This window comes from Lampetra fluviatilis, chromosome 1, assembly GCF_964198595.1.
Source record: "Lampetra fluviatilis chromosome 1, kcLamFluv1.1, whole genome shotgun sequence".
NCBI classification, from domain to species: Eukaryota; Metazoa; Chordata; class Hyperoartia; order Petromyzontiformes; family Petromyzontidae; genus Lampetra; species Lampetra fluviatilis.
This window is the reverse complement of record NC_136275.1, coordinates 13,802,642-13,822,528: the sequence shown is the minus strand read 5'-3', so window position 1 is coordinate 13,822,528 and position 19,887 is coordinate 13,802,642. Positions and strand designations below refer to the sequence as shown.

The 19,887-nt window shown below is 49.5% G+C and overlaps 1 protein-coding gene across 3 annotated transcripts; it reads right to left on the bottom strand.

Annotated features, from left to right (window-relative positions):
- Positions 1-330: 330 nt before the first annotated feature.
- Positions 331-16,154, bottom strand: LMLN (leishmanolysin like peptidase). 3 transcript variants are annotated; one of them, XM_078857183.1, is made up of 18 exons: positions 15,753-16,152; positions 15,206-15,400; positions 12,621-12,736; positions 11,341-11,371; positions 11,163-11,245; positions 10,704-10,821; positions 9,831-10,009; positions 9,304-9,409; positions 7,781-7,875; positions 6,631-6,745; positions 5,877-5,984; positions 4,464-4,540; positions 3,907-4,017; positions 2,668-2,800; positions 1,945-2,104; positions 1,436-1,566; positions 856-1,066; positions 333-613 (listed from the first exon to the last, which is right to left on the bottom strand). In XM_078857183.1, exons 1-18 carry the CDS (start codon positions 15,762-15,764, stop codon positions 513-515), a joined length of 2,082 nt encoding a protein of 693 aa, XP_078713309.1. In that variant the 5' UTR covers positions 15,765-16,152; the 3' UTR covers positions 333-512. The 3 variants fall into 3 exon arrangements, with proteins under 3 accessions (XP_078713328.1, XP_078713309.1, XP_078713319.1); XM_078857193.1 differs by having other exon boundaries at positions 334-613; positions 15,206-15,361; positions 15,753-15,790; XM_078857202.1 differs by lacking the exon at positions 856-1,066 and having other exon boundaries at positions 331-613; positions 15,753-16,154.
- Between the last annotated feature and the right edge of the window lie 3,733 nt (positions 16,155-19,887).

Genomic DNA, 19,887 nt, shown 5'->3' with positions numbered 1-19,887 from the left:
CATCGCTTGAACAGCAGGAGCAGAGAAGTTTGTGAGCAGAGCCTCCAAGGAAGGAAGTCTTTATTCTTGGCATTGGTGACTGTACAAAATTCAAGTGTGACACTTGTACCATATTCAGCTGTGTTCAGTCACAAAAGTGCTCCGTACAGGCAATGTGGGAAACCTAAAACGGCTCAAAGCATCACATGGAGTCTCCATGGGCATAAATACATAGTAGACAATTCATACTCACCCCCCCCCCCCCCAGTGAGTTTATCGACCCAATTTGAGGTCGTGGTCACCTTTAACATCTTGTTTGTATACATTTTTATGCCTCGTGTTGATCAAAATGAAGCATTAGTTGAAATGTGACTTGACGGCTTATAAAAAATGATCACGCACAATTCTGTGTGTGCATCTTGAGGGTAACCATCGATTTCACCGTCACATGCTCGACCAATAGTGTACTAATGCCAATTTGCATGCCAGTGCTGGAGTGGCACAATCGCACGACGGCAAATGGCAAAGTATGGTCAGAGGCCGACGCAAAGGATGCCCAGGAGGTGCGGGATGGTGTTGAGCAGCAGCATCCACAGAGTGGCGGTCAAGCCCGGTGAAAAGCTGGGACACGCATCTGTGGCAAAGGAGAGCAACGCAAGGGTGTGATCAGCAACAACCTCTTACTAATGGAACACATACATCCTGTTGTCAAATCCACTTTTGAATGATTACCTCACGCCAAGTGGCTTGCAGGGAGCATAGATGTAGAGTAAAGCAATAGATTTTGCAGCACTGCCCTTTGCTGCCCACCAGGTAAATGAAAATGTAAGTGCTGCAATTTGCCACAGTGCTCCGTAACAGGATTCCATCATGCACCTGTCTCCAGCTGGCGTGTGGTGCCGAGCCTTGGCTCCATGTCAGGCGGGCAGGCTGGGCACACCTCGGAGCATGGCGGGCACCGTAGGCTGCCCACATGCAGCCACTGCCCAGCACGAACTGCCACGCGGATGGCCTGGCCAGCGTGGCTGCACGGGAAGTCCACGCCACCAACCCATACGGTGACGCCTCCCTCCGGTGAACATGTCACCTGCGGGAGATCCGAATGGATTGCTCGACTGCGTTTTTTGGGTTGCATGTTCAGATACTGGATATGCAGTTCCTGAAGAAGCTCCCAGCATATGGAACAAAATGTCGGACATCTCGCCGAATAACTCGGGGTATAACCCAACACCACATCGGAGAGCTATACAGCACAATTACGAAAACCTACGCGGTATACAAATCCATTCTAGGTCTTCTGACACGAGGCCCAAAGCACAATTGAGATCAAATCGGGAAAACATTTTTTTTTAAAAGTAGTGTGAAGTGATTGGAGGATCAGTGGTGATGGCATGTATCGGAAGTATAGGAGAGCAGGCTGTGTGCTACACAAGGCTGCGTGCTAGCCGTGTCGTACGCGGTAGCAGCCACTGCCCCAGTCCGGGATCGCGCGCTTGTGACCACAGTGTTGCATGTGGAACGTGGAGCCCTGCTCGATGCACGCAGATTCCTGGCTGTACATCTCCAGGCCGTAGTTCACCCTTTCGTCTGTGGGAATGCAAATGCGAGAACGAGCGTGATGATGCAAAAAGTGACTGCAGGCAAAACTTTGGTTGCACGAGTTGCAGCTGCATGCACAAAATTCCATTCCCAATATTCTCTCCAGCAGTGACTCAATGCCTTAATTAAATAGTATTCATTTGTTTTTATATCAAACTAGTCCACAGCCAGTCCTACGTACGAGGTGAATTGACACTCATGTGATGACTCATCTGACCCACGCCAGAGGGTCACCATCCACCTGATGCTCACCACTGACTAGCCATCAACAAGCCTAACCCTCTCCAGTTTTATACATAATAACAGGCCGACAACACGTAGTAGAGCTACCCAAGAGGGGATTGGTTGCGGCTGTGCCGTGCTCACCGGGCTGGTTGCGTGGGTTTTGGCACGCTGAACCCCGGCTGAAGGCGCCGCCTTCGTGCCAGCTGAACTCCTGGCTGAAGGGGCAGTAATCGGCGATCTCCACGAGGCCCCCGTACAGCTGCATATCCGCGGAGCTCACCCCCGGCAGAAAGTCCAAATACTGGCACGGGATGTTCAATGTAACAACATATTTGCGAATTAAAACTAGGATATCATTTACCACGTGAAAATGGAGTTGAGCAGGCCATCTAACTAAGAGATTGGATGACAGGCAACAAATGTAAGAGTTTGTTTACAATTATCTTCATATCAAATTGAAAAGATAATTTATAGAGTAATCAAATCCTTAAATAAACATATCCCCACTTCTAGTTGTGCCAGCTCAGCATTCTGACTTCTGAGCCACCTGGCTCACAAATCAGACTCGTATAACAAGCAGTTGCTTATCTCTTACTTTATCAGGGAAAGCCACACAGAGTCCGAAGACACCTTTTCATGGGGGTCCTGCATTCTAATGTAAGTTTTTAGCTATGGGAGGAAACTGGAGATGTCAGAGAAAACCCATGCAGAACATCGGGATCAAACCCATATTTTTATTGCTGGGAGGCACACATATTACTGCTGAATCACCCTGCCACCCACACATCTTTACTCTCTGGAGTGAAGACACAGCCACTTGCCGGACACAAAACAAACGACAGGGAGCATTGTAAGCAAGACCACCTGGTAGTGTGTGGGCAGCGGGTTGGTGTAGCGCTGAAGGTTGCACAGCACGAGGGCCGAATGCCCGGCCCCGCAGCCCAGGCGCAGTGGGTGGCCACGCACCTCCTTACAGAACGGAGCCACATTCAGGCCGCTACAAAACAAAAAGTTAAGCATCCGCAGTTTATTTGATGAAAAACCGAGCAGCTGGAAACACATTCCTGCGGAGGGAGCTGGTAGGAATGTTGGGTTGCTCGGTCAATGGCCAGGGTGTATTCTGCAAATATGGCCGACTGTGAGGGCGGGCACAAGCCGGCATGAGTAGGTTGAACGTTGAGTTTTATAAGGGCACCACGGGGTGACCAGCCCCTCCCCACCCAGCCCCTCCCCACCCAGCCCCTCCCCACCCAGCCCCACCCAGCCCCTCCCCGCCCAGCCCCACCCAGCCCCTCCCAGCCCCTCCCCACCCAGCCCCTCCCCGCCCCTCCCCACCCAGCCCCTCCCCGCCCCTCCCCACCCAGCCCCTCCCCGCCCCTCCCCACCCTCCCCACCCAGCCCCTTCCCACCCTCCCCACCCAGCCCCTCCCCACCCTCCCCACCCAGCCCCTCCCCACCCAGCCCCTCCCCACCCTCCCCACCCAGCCCCTCCCCACCCTCCCCACCCAGCCCCTCCCCACCCTCCCCACCCAGCCCCTCCCCACCCTCCCCACCCTCCCCACCCAGCCCCTCCCCACCCTCCCCACCCTCCCCACCCAGCCCCTCCCCACCCCACCCAGCCCCACCCCACCCAGCCCCACCCCACCCCGCCCCACCCCACCCCGCCCCACCCCGCCCCTCCCCACCCCGCCCCTCCCCTCACTACATGGCAGTCCAACCAATTTACTATTTTAGTCCTCAGTTGGAATATATGCTGTGAAGACTAAATAAACGTTTGTGTGCAGTCATTGGCAAATGGGCTCATTACACTTGAGAACACTGTTTAAATCACAGATGGCGAAAATCCGAATACCAGGATCTCAGGGGTTGCCTGCTTCAACACTGCATTGTCCCTAAGAGTCACCCAACTACCTCCCAGTTTTGATTTCTCATGCATATACACACACCCCCGTAACCCAAAACTACAAAAGAGGTGGCGGCAACATGATACGGCGAGTACCTCGTTGGAGGGGCGATGGCTCACGACACCTGCCTTCTCCTGCTTACAATTCCAAACCATAGTCTCAATGGAGGTGTCGGCAGTACCGTGAGACTGAGTCGCACCTGTCACTGCGATGGTCCATCCAGGCCTTGCAGCTCTGCATGGCAAACACGCAGCCCAGGCCCCTCCCCCAGCCCAGGGCTTCCGCGTGGCTGTAGTTGGCGTGATACCACCTGCTCAAGCCAGCAGGAACAGCAGAATGAGGAGACGCATTCCATGAACTCAAGAGACCGATGCATCCCATAAAACCAAGCAGTCAACCATCAACCAGTAGAAGGTCACTGTAGCGCTGGCCCAGGTGATGAGTCTACATTCGCTTACGTTGCTGTGTTCGACACAACAGCAGGCGGAGGAGCAGTACAACATTGAGCAGAGCACTCGGTGGCTTAAACACCACAATATGGCAGTGGCGCATCTGTCAGTCATCTCAGTCTGGCAACCCATAACACCCGGGCCCATCCCCGAACCTCCTTTCAACGAGCCATTGTCATTTTACATGGCCTCAAAGTGCACCTAGCCTGGCACAAGCATCGTGGCATTGACACTGCCACTGAGGGATGACGGTTTGCCGTTGTTGTTATTTGACGGTTGAGGTGGGGGAAGTTGGGCAGGACCTCACCCAGTGTCCTCCATGAGCGCCAGCGTGAAGCGCGAGAATATGCGGCGCTGTGTGTGCGAGCCCGTCATTGCTTCATTCTACAGACACGGCGCACACATGCACACAAAGATCCCTCATATAGCCATAACAGACTGTTGGGGCAAGTGCTGTTAGTGAGCACCTATAAAGGCCGGAACGGCACACGAGGGGGTGGGTGGCCAGCAACCACCCCTAGTCGCCTTTGTCTCCCTAGTGGCGACTCATTTGAAGCTGAGTCGACCTAGGGGAGGCCCCGAATCAGTTCAAATAATCGTCACTGGTGGTGGCCGTGAGCAGGAATCAAACTCGGGTTGCCGGGTTCGTAGCGCAGCACTAACCGCGACAAGACCTCTCCCCACATTCTGCAGATACAGCACACGTATGCACACACACACAAACACACGAGCAGACACACATGCACATACGCACACAGATCAAATTCTGACCAATAACGTTCACCGGTGGCTTCAGGATTTTCATAACCGAATCATTCCACTCAAACTGCTTTGAGCTCGACATCATTGTAAATGTGACAGTCTTGTTGGGTGGTGGAGGGTTTATGATAATCATTTTGGCATCACACTAGCGCGTGACCCGACCCAAAAACAAATCATCATTATATTGCCTTTGAAAATACACTGCATTTCATCATACCCAAGGTCAGTCGCAAAAAAGTACAGTAAAACCTCGGATTGTGAGCATAATTCGTTCCGGAAACGTGTTTGTAATCCAAAGCACCCGTATATCAGTTGTGATCACGTGCCGCTCGGCAGACAAAGCGTATACACGTACTACTCGCATTGCAAGACCTCGCTCGTTTATCAAATTAATATTTATTTTAAAATGTTTGCTCGTCTTGCAAAACACTCGCAGACCAAGTTACTCGCAATCCAAGGTTTTACTGTATTTCCCTCAAAGGACAAATAAAGTAAGCACGAATATAAGAATGTGTTGTGCTTTGATATTTAATTAAAATGTGGGATGCTGCTATGGAGTAATGGTTAGCACCCAAAGGTCACTGGTCATGTTTCCCAGCATGGCAGTTGAACCAGTGGTGCACGTTTCTTAAACCCCCTCCCCCCCAAAAACTGCCCACCCAGCAGTATTAATGGATACACTACAACAGGTAGTCGATTGGCAGGTCACATATGGTGGGATAAAGTGTGGGTAATCCAACCTCTTCCAAGAAGTCTGACCAGCATGGAAGAGTAGGCCAAATACCCTCTTAGAGGGGTTCTCCAGAGCCCCCTCTAGTGGAGGCCGTTCCGCCAGCAGTGACGTGAGCAAGCAATTAGAAGGCTGCACCTTTAATTGAACTTTTTATTTATTTATCCTGTTGTGGAGGGTTTAATGTAGAAATCCATCAGCGAGTCTGAGTGAACGTGCGCGACTCACCTCCAGGAGCCGCTTCTCCCAGTGGTTGAGCTCAGTGCCAGATCCCCCCTGGTTCTCCAGCTCCAGACCCTCGAGACTCGAGCAGCCAAAGTGCTCGCGTGCCTCCTCCTGCACCGCCAGGGACAGCGACAATGCTGCTCCTCATTTACCCATGAAAGAGTTTCCGGCCACAGCTAACATTGGTGGAGAGTGATATCTGGACCGGATCGAGGCCTCTCCACCCAGACCGACCCCGCACCAACCTGTGTGACGGCGTGGGTAGGCCCTTCATCTAACAGCAGATTGATAAAGGGATGCAAAATATTTATCCAGGAGACAACCTACGATGAGTTTCAATAATTCATTTCTCTACCACATGTTTCTATTGACTTTGCCACTCAAGCCTGCAAAGCTAGGTAATCCCAGGCAGTCTCCCATCAAACTATTCAAAAGCTAGCGCTGCTTAGCTTTGGAGATCTGATAAGATTAGGCGCATTTAGTGTGATTTGGTTGTAGGCAGTTTCTAAGCGCCATCTTCTGTGTACCGATGTGTACTAATGACTCCCAAGGCCCTAAACCACAGCAAACCCCACTCACTTCCATATAGGTGTACAATTTATCAGCTGCATTCACATCCTGTTGACTTAGATTTGCACACAAATAACTCAACACCAATTCAATTTTCTATTTGCCATGCTTAAAATGTAAGTGGTACGAGTGGATTTTTCCATGTCGGAAAAAACAGGTGTAATGAGACAGTGGAGCGACTCCTCACCGCCACGCGAGGAGTCACGAGGAGGGTGACGAGGTGGGAGAGCTCCCCTCCTCGCACGGCCCAGCGGCGAGAGACACGCCGTGCCACGCGCTCGCTCCACTGGTACAACCCCGTCCTGCGCCAGCAGCACATGGCACACACAACCACCTACCTACCCGCCCAGAGTCACGTCACATTGTGCACCGCCATCATCATTATCTCCAACATCAGCCACGACCAATCCCCTGCCGGACCCTAATGGTTAATGCCAGGCAATGCAGATCATCATGATTATCCAACAAGATCAATGGACCCGAATTACTTCATTATCATCATCAGCAGAAGCCATGATCAATTAGTGATGGATGAAGACACCCCTAAGCCATTGCCATCTCTTACAGTCCCGCGAGGTGATGTGGCAATCCACCTGGTCCTTGCACAAGAGCCGATTTATCGATTTCACCGCTCCGTCTCTGTGGTGGACGCGTTCTCGGGGGAGTTCTCTCCCTGGGCTGTGCTGTTAACTAGCTATCTATGAAGGACAGTGCGGTGCACATCTGCCTGGCCGCTTTTGTCTTCCCAGTACGAATGGCGAACACAACACACCAAATATTCCTGTTAGGGCCGATTTGAACGACGGCAGCCACAGCCAGGGTAGTTCAGATAGCACCTAGACACTGGTGTTGCACGCAACGGGCAGGAATAAACAGGATCGTAGCACACTGCGCAAAGCACGACACCGTTACCCAGCCACACAGTCAAAACACGAAAATAATCTACAACCACTTTGTTCTCCTTTAGCTCGCCAAACAAGCAATGTAGTGCTAACTACAGCAGCACTTTAAAAAAATGCAGTATTTCCTTATTTAAAGCTTTGCATATTGTAGCCACGTCATAAAAAAAAACACAATTTGTTTGTGATCCTTTCCAAAATAGCCATGCTGACAAAGAACTATAAAGTATTGCTATTTAATGAATACACATTGCAGGTCCATTGTAAAACCACCTCCATGATTGTTGTGTAATGAAAGTAGCGAGTACTAAGAAGTTCTGATTCAACAGCCATCATTAATGTTAAGAAGTGGACACCGATCCCCTCACAGATCTGTGCCCTGTTAACTTGAAGAGTGAAATTTCCATGATGCGGGATTGGTCGTGGTGTGGCACTCACGTATCGTTGAACGGCGGGAGGCCGTTTCCGTAACGCGGGGTCAAGGGTTGGCCGTCATCGTCCCGGTAAAACGCGAACAGCCCGGCTGAAAAGCCCTGCTCACCACACCAGCAGAAGCAAGAGGTTTTTCTTAAACAAAAACACAATACATTTACGTACAGCCATTCGCCAATCCACTGGTGGATGAAGGCCTCCTCATGCCGTGTCGGTCGTGGGGGTTGTTTGACCATGCTTCACCACAGGATAGTGCACGAACTACATCAATAAATGAAATATATTTAATTACAATTAAGAGTAGGCCATTTTGTCAATATATAACGTAAATTCCTTGTTCAAAGTTACATGTTCCTTGCAGAGATCCGTATAAAACAGTACAAATGTAAATAAATAAATCACCATCATTTCAATGTAAGGATTTAATTCCTTTCCTCTGAAAATAAGTGACATCTACTATAGAACACAGTAACGTAAAAAAAAACCTGTTAAACTGAACAACACTAATGAAAAAAACAGAATCCTGTTGACTCCTTAAAAATGTTCACTAGCAATTAAGGGTGGAATAAAATAAATGCTTTTTAATCAAACTCTTTAATAAGCCACCAGGCGGTATGACCAGCATGCAAGAATAAAGATGTTTTGCTCAGCGGGAAAGGGGTTACTGTTTGGGTGCAAAATTAAATTCCCAGCATGAGCAGTGAGATTTGGTTAAAACTTTCGCACAGACTGCTTACAGGGCAAGTTGCTATAACTGCTGATCCCTTCAGACCAGAAATGTGCTTCCCATAGAATCATGCAAAGAATGTGTCATGCGGCGAGTTGTGTCACCAAATGTGTGGTGCTCTATTCGCCGGATTATAATTGTAATCTTCATCATGAAGAAAATTCCAGACGTTTGGAAATTGAGCTACTGTTAGCCTCTTCGAGAAGTAGGTCTCACACCGCAAGAAACCTGGAGTGAACACATAATGCGCTGATGTATGTTGATTTTGTATATTCCTTAAATCACCGAATTTTAGGAATACGACAGTTTTTTGCCACCTCAACTTAAATGCTATTTAAAAAAGGACCATTGGCTTATTATACTTCCATTTGCTCATTACAACAAGTCAGGTGTGAGAGTGTATGCGAAGGTAGTGCATGGTAGTCATTTATCGACGGGTGCCATCTCCTATTAAAGCCCCCAAGAGAGACCCGTTCTAGGGATCCTTCTTGGCAAGAGAGCCCCCTTTCTAAGTCTTGACAGTAACGGTTGATCCGATGCAACCAGGAAGCTTGCAACTAAACCCCCGGCTTCCTCCTCCACGCACGAGCCCAGAGAATATGGTAGGCAGGGTCGACCACAGCGAAGTGAGAAGACGTGTACCCAAAGTTCCATAGGCAATGGAGGCAGATTTATCTTCACCCTGGGTCACACATTGTTTTTGTTTTATTGAGATTGAGCCCAAAGTGAGCTCGGTAAGTGTGGGCTCACCCAGGTGAACACTGAAGACGCGCACGCTTTGAGGGCGCGTATCATGTCTCACCAGGGCATGGATGACCTCGTGCTTGACAGTGGATAGCATGTCAGGCTGCTCACCCACGTCCAAAGACACCTTGTCCGGACAAAGGTTAGCATAGCCGGCAATCGGCCTGCAAGGTGGAGACAATGACATACTTCTCCGGAATCACGTAGTCGCCAAGAGCGCCAAGGGATCAACACAGTCCAGCTATTTCCTACACTGCTCCTAAACAGGGTGGAGTGGCGGCGCAGAGATTAGTACACTGCGCGATGAACCCAGTTCTCAGAGCTTGATTCCTGGTCACGGTTAACATCAGTGGCGAGTTACATCTGAATTGCTCAGGGACCTAGTGTGCAGGTTTCCCCTGTGTGGTATCCCACTGTGCAGGTCCATCGAGATAAATTTGGTGCTCAAGGAGATAGATAATGTTGGCTGGTGGTCTCCATCCATTTCCATGTGTAATTTTTGGGGCCACCCCCCTTAGCTTGGGGCTCCGATACAGATGCACCCCTTTCCCCACCTCTCGTCAGGCCTGCCCATGGGTGCGAAACCTGTCGAGCTGAGCCTCCAACTGGCAGTATGCCGCGTAGGCCACGACACCCTCCTGCTGGCATCGGTCCGTGCCTAGTGCCGATACGTACAACACGTAGTCAGCATCGGGCTCGCCCGGCCCGCCCGCGGGGCCTATGGGCCCGCAGTTCCGGCCCCCCTCATCGCACACGTGGCATTGCTGGGGGGGACATCACAAACACAGTACGCAGTGTGCACAGAGCACGCACACACGTGTGTGCGAGTTAGTCAAGTTGATCTAGGGAAGGCCCAAAATAAATCTCACGATTAGATTGTATCTAGTCTCCTTGCTGAGGAACCACAGAAAAGCTGGAAGACTGCCAGGTGGTGAGCCTCCACTAGCAATTGCGAGTACCAGCACTCGGAGAAAAATCTACGCAAGCGAGAAGCCAACACTCTATCCAATACAGAAGTGACAGATATTTGTCCACACTTTGCTGTACGACATTCTCTTTGAGAGCCAGGGTACGGATATCCATAGGAAGAGAGTTTCACATCGTGTGTGTGATCCACCAACCCTCGTCTCCACAGTGCTGGATTACAGGTATGCGCCACGACTGCCCGGCTAGGGTCATATTCCAACGTTACAAATAGATTCTGTAGAATGGATGCAAATTGCATGCAATTCATATATTAATGCCAGCGAGGGATTGGAAACGGGGTGCGATATCCCTCGCCACTGACGTTAGTTGTGGCCAGCTACCAAACTCAGACCGCTAGGTCCAACGCTCAAGCACATTAACCGCATAGAATTATTCACACACTCCTCCAGCGCGCGGGGAATTTCAAGCACGGCAGAAGGCTGGTACTAGCAGGGGGTGCGACGGAGGGGCTGGGTGAGAGGAAGGAGGTACCTGCAGGTGCTCATCGGGCACCGTGACAGGGCCGCACCGTGTCGTCTCGGCGCACGCGCTCTGGCAGTAGCGGTGGGGGTCCCGGTGCTTCATGAAGTAGTGGTTGGTGGCGCAGTATCTACATGGCGGACAGAAGCGTGGTCCATTACGGGAATGCCCGCTCAAAACGGTGCAGTGCTGCATGAGCAGTGGCCGTGCGTTCACAAGTAAAGTCAAGTCTATACTTGTGAATGAAAAAAAAAACGCAACATTTTTAGAATTTGCGCCCAAAAAATGCATTAATTTGACCTCATATGGCAGGATCATCCTAAAGGTCAAATCTGCTCCAAGTCTCATGCCAAGCTCTCAAACATATACAATCCCCATCATCAGTGATAACTTGCCTCCCACAGAGTATGATGCTACAGCCGACAAAGCAGGCGAATCGCACTCCTGATTACTCATACACTGTTATGGTACCTGTTAAGGAGGATTTTGGCTCCTGGGCTCCGAACAAACAAGGCACTTTCGATGTATTCCACTGCCTGAGGGAAAAGCCGCATCTGTCGGCAGAGAAGTGTGTTTATTATACACGGAGTTTCCAGTTTTAAAAACGATTCTGTCAATGCTCTGATAAAAACACAGATTCAGTACGTACCTTTATGAAGTCTCGTTTTTCATTTGGAAGACTGGACAATCGGGGAAATAAAGTAGGGTTATTCACAGCCTTTAGCCCAGTTCACACAATCAGCAAATTAGCAGCATTTATGACCGTTACTCAAGAAGCAAACACAGCTCACACTGCACGCTACTAAGTTTACGATTCAAACAGATTTTCATCTGCAGTTGTCCAATAACAAGAAAAACATGTCAAACACAACAGTGGGTGACCAAGCATGTGGATGAGAATTTGCAGATGTAGTGTAATAGCACCGGCTGGTGTCCAGCAGCGGCAACTGTGGTGGACAGACGGTACACACGCTGGTGAGCGTGTGCACGGGTGTGTTGGCAGGGCAGAGGAACTGGGGCAAGGGTCACAGAGGACCCCGGCCGGAAGCCCCTGGAACCTGCTAGTGGGTACGAGAAGGGACGCACAGCCGGGGCGGAGTCTGGCCGCACTGGTTGGATAAAAGAAGTTGAGAGCGGGAGCTCGAGGCTAGCGGTTCTGGGATTGGATTTGTCTCGTCATTGCTGTTGTCTCGTCGCCGTCGTCGTCGCTGCTGTCTTTGCTCGATATTGCGCTACCAGATAGTTGTTGGCAGTCTCAGTCAGCGCCGTCAGTGTTAGACGGCTAGTGTTGTGTATAGGCTAGGCGACTGTAGAGAGTGTGCAGGCGAGACTGTGAATGTTATAAATAAAAGAAGGTGCGCCTCCTACAAACCTCGTCTCCGAATAACTGACACGACACGTATTAATGCACTTAAATCACACGGCATCTCAAAGCAACAAAAGGAACATGTAGGAAATATTAAAATAACTATCAGGGCAAAGCTTGGGGAAGAGATGGAGGGGAAGAAAAAGGTCACGTTAGTCTTGGCCACCGGCCATCATCCCTTTTAGTGATGTGTCCCAACCAAGCCCACTTAAATTTTCTTAACAGTCAATAGGATGTCTCTAACTTACATAAACAAGCCGATCCCATCGGCAGAATAGCTGCTGGGGCAATACCTGTGATACCCATAGTTATATTGCATTAGTGATTACAATCCAATGTGTGTGTTTGGCATCTATAGTATGGTACTTTTAATCTATAGCATGAACAGACACTCAAATCTCATCGGTGTATGTCTTACTATTGTACGTAAAACTAGAAATATCCGACACGGCAACTATTCCCGTTGAAGGCCGACAGCGATGAGTGCTCTAAAATGAACTTGCGTAATCGTGCCACAGGTCTCATTTGACGGGGCTAACGTCTGCTAGGCTGGCAGCGCTTGCCTGTCCACGCTAGAGTCGTAGATGAGACGGACTCTCAGATGCTGGGGCCCGGTCGACTCAGGGCTGCGACGAGACAGCTCATGCTGCCGCCCAGGCAGGGTCACCCCCCACAGCAGCTACCGCATGGGGCCAGGAGATGACCGCACGCACACACACACACACATACACAAAAGTCCGCCTTACAAACAGGCAGACTTTCTTACTCTTCATTCATTTGTTTTTGCAATTCCAAAATTTGCTCCACGACAGCGCATAATGTACATATGAACGTATTGGCAGTACACCGGTGCGCAGTGTATAAAAAAGAAAAATTTCCCCAAAAATTGTTTATTTTTCCACGATTCGCAACCCCGGTCAGAAAATCTTGCGGGGTGCCTCAAAATCAGTTCTCATGATATCAAAGCAGTCTGAAGACGAATGTTAGGAGCAGCTGAACACGAAGCTTCACAGTCTGTTACAATGTAGCATCCAGGCCTGATGACAATTGGCTCTGTGTTCCAAAGGCAGATTTGACTTGTGCCCTAGATTTGGTCGGACAGTTCCTTGATTAACTTCCGGAATCATTTCTTGGCGGACCGTGGCATCAAAAGATAATAACTCACATCACATGTTTGAATGGGAAAGCAGCTGCTGAATCTAATGAAACTTCTGATGGAGAATCTGCAGCTCACTCAAGGGCAAAAGTGACATCGTTAGACTGTTTGATGAGGACCGGTGTGTTATGCTGCACCGGCGCATCGTCAACACGTCCATTTACAACCCTTCAGTCATTCCGCTGCTCAGTGCTGGTTGGTGAAGGAGCGGAGAATGTTTGAGCATATTAGAGGATAGCAATGGAATTTTCTGCATTGCCTAACGTGTAGAACCGCAAGTCCAATGACAACCTGTTTGCGCATCATGGCTGCGCATCCAAGCACTGTTCAGGCTCAATCGTTTTTAGACTAATGGAGGCTCCCTGGGCACGACAAGGAAGATAGGTTGGAGTGACATGGCAAGAATGCACACATCTTCAATTAGCAAAATGCTCCAATGAGTGCTTTTTATCAAGGTAAAAAAGTATGTTATATATATACACGCTCTAAATGTAAAAAAAACATGTCATTGAAGATACATTTAATGACCATTACTGTATTACGGTTATTATTAGGAAAAAATAACAATAAGGTAATGTACAGCTCTTTGTCAAGCCACTGCTGAATGAAGGCTTTACCATGCCGCCGTTGGTAACGGTGGTTGTTTGACCATACTTCCCCACGTTGGTCAGTCGGGTTGGTTCACGCGTAAATCGCCACCGATTAAGCCTGTACACATGTCAGTTTGTCCCTTACATCGACAAAGCTGTCAACCCATGCGGTTTACTCCTATTCTTGTACAGGGACATTGGGTTTTCAGGTCCATACGGCGTACAGCCATTTCAATACAGGCAGACTTTTTTTGTCTATTTGTTTGTGTTGCTCCCTTGTGATGGGACTTCGAAGGATGAACGTTTGATGGGACTTTGTAGGATGAACGTTGAGATTTAGAAGGGTACGGGGTGACCAGTAAGGTCTGAATTGGTCTGTAATAAGGGAGGCGCTGATAAGGGGTTGACAGGTTGCAACGACTCCATTCGTTCCCCACAATTGTACATAAATTTTAATTCGTCTTGAAAAACGACTCCCAAATCTCGACTCAACAACAGCAGAGGAATGAGAATATAGTTTAGGGTTATAGGACACCCCGTTTGATTACGATGGTGATCGTTTCGTCACGTTTTTTTAATTACCAAGTTGTATTTTGACCTATCATCAGCACCATAGAGAGGTCTCTGCTTCCATCCGGTCAGAAAATGAGGCAACTCGACTGCGTAAGAGGCAAATGAACGAATCAAGGTCTGTCACGGACTCAGACGGCCAAATTAAATGTATTACCATTTTGATTAATTTGTTTTATGGCGTAGCACAACCTTACTGACTTCCCCAGGTGGTGGTTACTTGGCCATACTTCACCACGTTGTTCAGTGCGGCCAATTCTCCTAAATTCGTACACAAAACGATGACCGTACATCACATGCGGTAGACACGTACACCTATTAAATTATTTATCCGCACCACCTTAATAGGTGCTCGCTAACCGCATGCCCCTCGTCCTGCACGTGCCGCAATGAAACTGCACTCGCCAACCGGCACTGCAGACCGGCGTGGTGAAGTATGGTCAAATAACCCTCCCACACACACAAACACACACACCACTGCCTGCAACGGCGTAAAAGGTTGGGGAGGCTCTCATCCAGCAGTGGCTGTAACACACACAAAGGGGGCAAAGATCCCCCCACGTTATAACCGTGACAAGACTGTAGGGGGCAAGTGCTGTTCGCGGGCACCTATGAAGGCCGGCACGGCGCACGAGGGGGGTGGCCAGCACCACGCCCGGCCGCCTTTGTCTCCCGAGTGGCGATGTTTAACACAGCGCGCCACGTACGGATTTGAGGCCGTGTCGACCTAGGCGTTGCCCAGTACCGGTTGTAACACGTACGCATCTGCAGGCACTGTTATCGCGGACTGTATTGTGTACGAGTCAATCGGGGGGGGGAGGGCAAGCCGTACCTGGTCCCGGCCCGGCACCGCGTGCCTGCACACGTGGCAGCTGCCCGGGCAGATGTTGACGATGGGCAGCAGGAGCAGGACGAGGTGGAGGACGAGGGCAGCCATGGGATGAGGAGGTGGTGGAGGAGGAGGTGTGAGCCAGCGAACAGCAAGGGTCTGGTGGTGGTGGGTGGGGTGGGAGAGGGCCTCCTTCCTCTGGCATTTAAAGCAGCAAATGAAATTAATTACATCCGTGCCGCACGCACGCCACGCTCGACGCGTTACGGCGGCTCGGAAGCGCCGAGTTTCCTACAATTGTTGTTTCTGCAAACGAAACGCCACAGAGTTAAGCCGTCGACACGTGAGGTTGGTCGGCGGGAGGGGGGTTGGTGGCACGGTGGTTTAGCGCCCCGCGATTCTAAATCTGATGTCGGGCACCTCGAGTTTACGATTCCAGCGCCACGGATAACATCGAACGTGGGCGAGTGATGTGCGAACCGGTCCTAAGCCACCCTCACCTACAGGTTGGCTCAGCCTTAAATGAGTATCTGGTGCGCTGTGTACTCACCTCCGCGCACATGAGAGACAAAGGCGACCGGGCGTGGCGTAGTCCACACCGGCCGCCTCGTGCACCGTTGTCGGCTTTAATAGGAGCTCGCTAACAGCGTGGGGATGACAGTGGTTGCGTGTGAAGAATTGGTGTTGTTTCGTTTATGTAACGGACAAAGGGATTTCCCGTCCACCTCTCAACGTGGAAGACAGTGACGGCTCGGGGAAGCCTTCATCCAGCAGTGGATACATCGCAGCGAATAACGTGCACCGAAGAGCACACACATCCCACGCTCTGACATTCGTAAATCCAACGCCACCTGCTGGCTACTTATTACGTATTACCCAGTCTCCGGGCCGAAGCGGGCTGAAAACACATTCCTGCGGAGGGAGCTGGTAGGAACGTTGGGTTGCTTGGTCAATGACCAGGGTCAACGGCGGCGTGGTGTATTCCGCAAATATGGCCGACTGAGGGCAGGCACAAGCCGGCGTGAGTAGGTTAAACGTTGAGTTTTATAAGGGCACGACGGGGTGACCAGCCCCTTCCCACCCAGCCCCACCCCTCCTAGCCCCACCCCTCTCCTCCCCACCCAGCCCCACCCCTCCCACCCCCGACCCAGCCCCACCCTCCCCACTGTTGTATATGCCGGATTATGAATTTTTGATAAAAATAAAAAAAAGTAATGAAATGTCAAAAATGCATAAATCACATACATTATGTTAATGTATAATTATGTGCATAAATTATGATAATCACGGAGATAATCGTATTAATTTATGCGAATGCTTGTGATTATGTTAATGTGTGCAGTTATGATCATTAGGCTTAGCTTCGTTATCCAGAGTTGTATCAGTCGGGATAAAATGATTATCTTTGATTAAACATTTACTGGTTATCTTAGTGTGTTAATGTTATGTTAGGTCTCCAAATTCATTCTCATCTCAGGTAACAGTTCTTATGAATAAGACAGTTTTGCATGGACTTGGAAAGAAACACTCGAGATACTTCTGTGTTAACAATTTTATTCTAAACAAACATGTGACACTCCGATATGCAAAGGCAAAGTATACGTCAATAGATTCATCGGCAAGATTATGCAATTAACAAAAATAAATGACTAAAACATTTCTTATTCATGTAACTCGATGGCAGCAACTGCTTTGCACGATCAGTTGATATTGAACGCACCACCTTGAAATGGCAACCCTTTTTGAAACACAAAGATAACTTTTTGAAAGTCTTATTCGTGTGCGTGTTGTGTGTGCGTTGTCCCTTTGTAAAATTAATATTTTAAGCAGAGGCAGGGAGTGGTGTCGTTAGCTTGTGGGGTGGGGGAAGATACAACCAGCTCTTTAGAGGTTCCTCTCGCTTGGGCGTGGCCGCAGCGAGCCCGTGCTGCTCTCTCTCTCCACTGCTAGATTGAGCGGCGTTGGCACGACGCTCGCCGACGTGGTGCGTGATGATTCCGTCGTCGCTGCTGGACGTCTTGTCTGTTCTCACTGGGTGTTGGTTGGTGTGTGTGTGTATCAAACACACGGCGCATTCGATGGCGCTCTCTCTCTCTTGGTGGCAGCTCCAGGCTTCTCCACTGCTGGATGATTGCTGAGTCGGCACGATGCTCGCCTTCGACGGTGTGCGATGATATCGTCGTCGCTGCTGGGCGTCTTGTCTGTTCTCACTGGGTGTTGGTTGGTGTGTGTGTGTATCAAACACACGGCGCATTCGATGGCGCTCTCTCTCTCTTGGTGGCAGCTCCAGGCTTCTCCACTTCTGGATGATTGTTAAGTTGGCACGACGCTCGGTGACGCCCGGGTCGTGCTGCTGCTGTCGCTCTCTCCTTGATCGCTGCCAACTTCACACGGACACTCGCCCTTACTTCAGGCTGTGTTGGCTCAGGCTCTGGACGACGCGGCTGTGCGCGCTCACCGGCTTGGAGCGCTCTAGCGATGAACGATGGCTCTTGTTGCTCATCCGCTGCTGCTCGTCCTTTGCGATGCTCGCTTGGTCGACGCTTGGCGATTTCCGCCCTTTCTACAGGTTGATCGCTTGATGTCACTCGTCACTCTCTCTTCTCCGTGCTTTCCTTTGTTCGTGCAGCTGCCAGCTTCATTCGCACTTAACCACACCTCGACACTTCGTTCTGCGAGAAGCGACACCTGCCATCGGTATCGGTGTTTGCTCCCTCACGACGCTCCGCCAGCCGGAGCAAGGCTGAACCCAGCCTCGACCCAGGTTGAACTCAGATTTCTGCGACTCGAACGACCCCTCCTCGTTCCATCTCTCTTCGAGGCACGACTCGCCCCAGCTCCCTTGCGAGCCCCGTCGCAATGCTGCGTCGCAAGCCGAGTTGCAAGACTGACCGCGACTCGAACCAGACTGCTCATTCATGATGTGCTCTTGTGCTTAACTCAAAACGTGAACCCCTCCCTTCTGCGCATCTCTTGCGAGAAAAAAAAACCGAAAAACAGACGTCCCAGCTATGCCAGCACAGACCCCCCCCCTCGCGACCCTTTGATCCCTCCTCCCTCTGAGTGGGTCATTCCGAGGCCAGACCCCCAATACGTATTCAGGCTGGTATGTGTTTGTGCCAAATCGTTGGAAGACAAAGGTGGTCGAGGAGATTTATGCAATACATTTATGTGGTCCTGTGTGTACATTTATTTTTGATATTTCTTATGAGTTCCCTCGGTCTTAGTATATCGTGGTTATTATTCGGTCTATGTTTAATGAATATTCGTAATGATCCTCGTTACATCATTATTTTGAGGGCTTTGCCAAGTTTAGTTATGCGTTTGTCTCCAGGGATTGGTGTTTTATTCTGAATTATGTTTTAATGTCCTGAGGTTAGGTGTAACTAAGTTTCCACTTAAGCTTTCTGGAATTCGTATTCTTTAGTTTTTAGGAAGGTCATGTAGATAGAAACAAACAATACTAAATAATATATATGCGGTGAATACGAGTAAAATAAGGGAATTACTAATAAAAAGCCCGTATTTTAGGCTGCAGTCTTATACCTTTGGTTGATATTTTTTGTTAAGTTTCTACTTTTCGTTAAGGAAAACGTTAAAGAAACGCAAGTTGCAACAGTTGTTTTTTCTTCTGCTCTGCACGTTATCCGTGCATCTCCAGACGTCTTGGGAAGGTTAGGCCATCGACCTTTTGTCCATCTGGATGTCTCTGACCTCTCTGTGCCCGAATTATTACCGTTTAATGGCCCTCCCCCGTTTCACAGATTCCTGGTGTACTTGTGAGGAGTAGTGGGTTGTTTTCATTATTTAATTTAAAAAATATATATATAGATATAAAAAACCAATTATTTTTTTGCCGAATTGTTCTTAATATTAATAACGGAGAACAGGGCATAGATACCACAGCACCCAGCCCCTCCCCACCCAGCCCCTCCCCACCCAGCCCCTCCTCACCCTCCCCACCCAGCCCTTCCCAACCCTACCCTCCCCACCCCACCCCTCCCATTTTTGGATGCACGACGGACGGACACAATAATCCCCTGTGGGCTGGTGTAACCAGGAAGTTTCTACCAGTATAAAATGCAAGTCTCAATCCGCTGCTCGTTGGATTGCAAAAAAATATATTTATCATGGCAAATGAAACCTACGCGTGTGCTCATTGAATGTTTTTGGTGAATGAGGATTTGGTGGAGGATGGAAAAGGACAGAGCTGCTGCCTCCGAGAGATGACACAACACGTGAATACAATTCCGTGTTGGATTTGTATGCAATGTGAATTAAGATGGCGTAGAAATGCGACCACATCTCCAACTGTACAGAAACGTCGCATATGTGTTATACAGGGTGTTTCACAAATATGGACCCAATTTCAAAGCAGTATATTTCACGTTGGCAACATGTTACAATTACACAAAACGTTACAAACGGTTTAATGAGTTATCAAGTTTTACTAACCATTTTATAAATTCTCTATGTGCCCTCCACCTGCTGTACGGACAACATCGAGACGATAGTTGAATTAGTCCCAAACGCCTTTCTTCTCACGTTTTCCTCTGAGGTTCGTGGTCACCCTGTGCTCTTCCCCTTACATAAACAGCCTGTTTCCTCAAATTGTCGGTACCAACGACGAATGCTTTTTGACATTGGTGGATCAATGCCAAAACGCCGTTGAAACGCACGCAGCA

Coding starts and splice junctions, on each gene's coding strand:
- LMLN (XM_078857183.1), bottom strand. Junction 4,541..5,876: donor GGGAGAAGCGGCTCCTGGAG/GTGAGTCGCGCA, acceptor CCGTGTCTGTAG/AATGAAGCAATGACGGGCTC. Junction 614..855: donor CACACGCCAGCTGGAGACAG/GTGCATGATGGA, acceptor CCTTTGCCACAG/ATGCGTGTCCCAGCTTTTCA.